The sequence below is a fragment of the Calidris pugnax genome, unplaced genomic scaffold, assembly GCF_001431845.1.
Source record: "Calidris pugnax isolate Ruff unplaced genomic scaffold, ASM143184v1 scaffold463, whole genome shotgun sequence".
NCBI lineage: Eukaryota > Metazoa > Chordata > Aves > Charadriiformes > Scolopacidae > Calidris > Calidris pugnax.
In genome coordinates, this window is record NW_015091252.1 from 70,047 (window position 1) to 75,066 (window position 5,020).

At 61.4% G+C, this 5,020-nt stretch overlaps 1 protein-coding gene across 1 annotated transcript in view; it reads right to left on the reverse strand.

The window, feature by feature from the left end:
- USP43 (ubiquitin specific peptidase 43) overlaps nt 1–5,020 on the reverse strand; it is a 34,087-nt gene that overhangs the window by 794 nt on the left and 28,273 nt on the right. The window contains exons 17-18 of the mRNA XM_014960116.1: nt 4,833–4,979; nt 4,081–4,566 (exon numbers count right to left, since the gene is read on the reverse strand). Coding sequence (XP_014815602.1) covers nt 4,081–4,566; nt 4,833–4,979 — 633 coding nt within the window. The remainder of the gene's footprint in view (nt 1–4,080; nt 4,567–4,832; nt 4,980–5,020) is intronic.

Below are 5,020 nucleotides of genomic sequence, written 5' to 3' on the forward strand. Positions count from 1 at the left end.
GGAACGGGCTGGGGGGGGGGTCACCCGTGCCCCCACCCCGCACACGCACGTGTGTGTGTGTGTGCAAAACACCAGGGGGTGTGCTGCGATGCCACACACGCCAGCGCTGCGCTGTCACCGCTGCCCACCACCCTCTGCGCCTGCACGCACACGTGTGTGCACTCGGCTGGGTTGTGTGAGTGTGCACGCGTGTCTGTGCGTGCACGTCTGTGCTGTGTGTGTGCAGCACGGCTGTGCCCTGTGTGTGTGTGTGCCTGCTGTACTGCCCATGCACACGTGTCCATGTGCACACTCCACATGTGTGTGCGGTGCTGAATGCACATGCATTTGGCTCTGCTGCGTACACACGTACCATGCTGTGTGCACGTGTGTGCCCTCAGCGGTGCCGTGCGCGTGTTCATGTGCACCTGCCACACGTGTCTGCAAGCGTGTGCAGTTGGCAGTGCTGTGTGTGCACATCACTGTGCATGCCGGTGTCCATGGCATGTGTGTACATGTGTGCACACTTAGCTATGCTCTGTGTGTGTGCCTGCCGTACTGTGCATGCACACACGTGTGTGTGAGTGTCCACGTGTGCGTGCAGCTCTGCCCTCTGTGTATGTGCCTGCCACACTGTCCATGCACACGTGTGCATGTGTGTCCATGCGTGCATGTAGCTCTGCCCCATGTATGTGCCTGTCACACTGCCCATGCACGCGTGTGCGTGTCCGTGTGTGCGTGCAGCTCTGCTCTCTGTGTACGTGCCTGCCACACTGTCCATGCACGTGTGTGCACACACGTCCATGTGTGCACACAGCTCTGCCCTGTGTGTGTACGTCTGCTGTGCTGTCCATGCACACTGTGCATGCGTGTCCAGGTGCACACGCGTGTGCGCAGCCGTGCTGTGTGCCCCCCCCACCCCGCACACACGCACCTTAGCACTCCACACGCATGCAGCTCTGCCCTCTGTGTATGTGCTTTCCACACTGTCCATGCACACATGTGCATGTGTGTCCGTGTGTGCATGTAGCTCTGCCCCATGTATGTGCCTGTCACACTGCCCATGCACGCGTGTGCGTGTCCGTGTGTGCGTGCAGCTCTGCTCTCTGTGTACGTGCCTGCCACACTGTCCATGCACGTGTGTGCACACACGTCCATGTGTGCACACAGCTCTGCCCTGTGTGTGTACGTCTGCTGTGCTGTCCATGCACACTGTGCATGCGTGTCCAGGTGCACACGCGTGTGCGCAGCCGTGCTGTGTGCCCCCCCCACCCCGCACACACGCACCTTAGCACTCCACACGTGCACACACCGCCCCGTGCACCCCACACCAGTGCACACACCCCCCATGTGTGTGTGTGTGCCTGCTGTACTGCCCATGCACACGTGTCCATGTGCACACTCCACATGTGTGTGCGGTGCTGGATGCACATGCATTTGGCTCTGCTGCGTACACACGTACCATGCTGTGTGCACGTATGTGCCCTCAGCGGTGCCGTGCGCGTGTTCATGTGCACCTGCCACACGTGTCTGCAAGCGTGTGCAGTTGGCAGTGCTGTGTGTGCACATCACTGTGCATGCCGGTGTCCATGGCATGTGTGTACATGTGTGCACACTTAGCTATGCTCTGTGTGTGTGCCTGCCGTACTGTGCATGCACACACGTGTGTGTGAGTGTCCACGTGTGCATGCAGCTCTGCCCTCTGTGTATGTGCTTTCCACACTGTCCATGCGCATGTGTGCACGTGTCCGTGTGTGCATGTAGCTCTGCCCTCTGTGTATGTGCTTTCCACACTGTCCATGCACACATGTGCATGTGTGTCCGTGTGTGCATGTAGCTCTGCCCCATGTATGTGCCTGTCACACTGCCCATGCACGCGTGTGCGTGTCCGTGTGTGCGTGCAGCTCTGCTCTCTGTGTACGTGCCTGCCACACTGTCCATGCACGTGTGTGCACGCGTGTCCATGTGTGCGTGCAGCTCTGCTCTGTATGTCTGTACGTCTGCTGTGCTGTCCATGCACACTGTGCATGCGTGTCCACGTGCACACGCTTGTGCGCAGCCGTGCTGTGTGCACCCCCCACCCCGCAGCATGTGTGCACGTGTCCGTGTGTGCATGTAGCTCTGCCCTCTGTGTATGTGCTTTCCACACTGTCCATGCACACATGTGCATGTGTGTCCGTGTGTGCATGTAGCTCTGCCCCATGTATGTGCCTGTCACACTGCCCATGCACGCGTGTGCGTGTCCGTGTGTGCGTGCAGCTCTGCTCTCTGTGTACGTGCCTGCCACACTGTCCATGCACGTGTGTGCACGCGTGTCCATGTGTGCGTGCAGCTCTGCTCTGTATGTCTGTACGTCTGCTGTGCTGTCCATGCACACTGTGCATGCGTGTCCACGTGCACACGCTTGTGCGCAGCCGTGCTGTGTGCACCCCCCACCCCGCACACACACACCTTAGCACTCCACACGTGCACACACCGCCCCGTGCACCCCACACCAGTGCACACACACCCCATGTGCATGCAGCTCTGCCGTGTGTAAGTGCCTGCCACACTGTCCATGCACACGTGTGCATGTGTGTACATGTGTGTACACATGTGCATGTGTGTCCGTGTGTGCATGTAGCTCTGCCCCATGTATGTGCCTGTCACACTGCCCATGCACGCGTGTGCGTGTCCGTGTGTGCGTGCAGCTCTGCTCTCTGTGTACGTGCCTGCCACACTGTCCATGCACGTGTGTGCACGCGTGTCCATGTGTGCGTGCAGCTCTGCTCTGTATGTCTGTACGTCTGCTGTGCTGTCCATGCACACTGCGTGTGCGTGTCCGTGTGTGCGTGCAGCTCTGCTCTCTGTGTACGTGCCTGCCACACTGTCCATGCACGTGTGTGCACGCGTGTCCATGTGTGCGTGCAGCTCTGCTCTGTATGTCTGTACGTCTGCTGTGCTGTCCATGCACACTGTGCATGCGTGTCCACGTGCACACGCTTGTGTGCAGCCGTGCTGTGTGCACCCCCACCCCGCACACACGCACCTTAGCACTCCACACGTGCACACACCGCCCCGTGCACCCCACACCAGTGCACACACCCCCCATGTGCATGAAGCTCTGCCTTGTGTGTGTAAATGCCTGCCACACTGTGCATGCGTGTGCATGCATGTCCATGTTGGCATGCAGCTCTGCCGTGTGTGTGTACATGCCTGCCATACTGTCTATGCACGCGTGTGCATGTGTGTCTATGCGTGTCCAAGTGTGCATGTAGCTCTGCCCTGTGTATGTGCCTGCCACACTGCCCATGCACGTGTGTGTGTCCATGTGTGCACGCAGCTCTGCCGTGTGTGTGTACGTCTGCTGTGCTGTCCATGCAAGCTGTGCATGCGTGTCCACGTGCACACGCTTGTGTGCAGCCGTGCTGTGTGCACCCCCACCCCGCACACACGCACCTTAGCGCTCCACGCGTGCACACACCGCCCCGTGCACCCCCACACCAGTGCACACACACACCCCATGTGCATGCAGCTCTGCCATGTGTAAGTGCCTGCCACACTGTCCATGCACACGTGTGCATGTGTGTACATGTGTGTCCATGCCTGCATGTAGCTCTGCCCCATGTATGTGCCTGTCACACTGCCCATGCACGCGTGTGCGTGTCCGTGTGTGCGTGCAGCTCTGCTCTCTGTGTACGTGCCTGCCACACTGTCCACACACGTGTGCACACACGTGTCCCTGTGTGCATGCAGTTCTGCCATGTGTACGTGTACGTGCCTGCCACACTCTCCATGCACGCGTGTGCATGCGTGTCCGTGTGTGCACGCAGCTCTGCTCTGTGTATGTGCCTGCCATACTGTCCATGCACGCTTGTCCACGTGCACACGCGTGTGCCCAGCCGTGCTGTGTGCACCCCCCACCCCGCACACACGCACCTTAGCGCTCCACGCATGCGCACACCGCCCCATGCACCCCACACCAGTGCACACACACACCCCTGCCACGTGCCTTGGGCTCCACAGCACACGCATGTCCCGTGTTGTGCGTGTCCATGTGTACATGCAGCTCTGCTCTCTGTGTACATGCCTGCCACACTGTCCACACACGTGTGCACACACGTGTCCCTGTGTGCATGCAGTTCTGCCATGTGTACGTGTACGTGCCTGCCACACTCTCCATGCACGCGTGTGCATGCGTGTCCGTGTGTGCACGCAGCTTTGCTCTGTGTATGTGCCTGCCATACTGTCCATGCACGCTTGTCCACGTGCACACGCGTGTGCGCAGCCGTGCTGTGTGCACCCCCCACCCTGCACACACGCACCTTAGCGCTCCACGCGTGCACACACCGCCCCGTGCACCCCACACCAGTGCACACACACCCCTGCCACGTGCCTTGGGCTCCACAGCACACGCATGTCCCGTGTTCCGTGTGCCCGTGGGTGCCCGTGGGTGCTCACCCCTGCCGGAGGTGCCGGCGGCCCCGTGGCGCCGCTGGTAGAAGAGGATGTAGGCGCTGCGGGTGCCCACCTCCGCCTCCTGCACCCCCTCCACCCGGCTGTCGTCGTAGCTGTACCAGCGCCCATCCAGCGCGTTGCAGCAGTAGGCTGGGGGGCAAGGGGGGGGCACACAGGGAGTAAAGTGGGGGCTGCCATACTGTCCATGCACGCTTGTCCACGTGCACACGCGTGTGCCCAGCCGTGCTGTGTGCACCCCCCACCCCGCACACACGCACCTTAGCGCTCCACGCATGCGCACACCGCCCCATGCACCCCACACCAGTGCACACACACACCCCTGCCACGTGCCTTGGGCTCCACAGCACACGCATGTCCCGTGTTCCGTGTGCCCGTGGGTGCCCGTGGGTGCTCACCCCTGCCGGAGGTGCCGGCGGCCCCGTGGCGCCGCTGGTAGAAGAGGATGTAGGCGCTGCGGGTGCCCACCTCCGCCTCCTGCACCCCCTCCACCCGGCTGTCGTCGTAGCTGTACCAGCGCCCATCCAGCGCGTTGCAGCAGTAGGCTGGGGGGCAAGGGGGGGGCACACAGGGAGTAAAGTGGGGG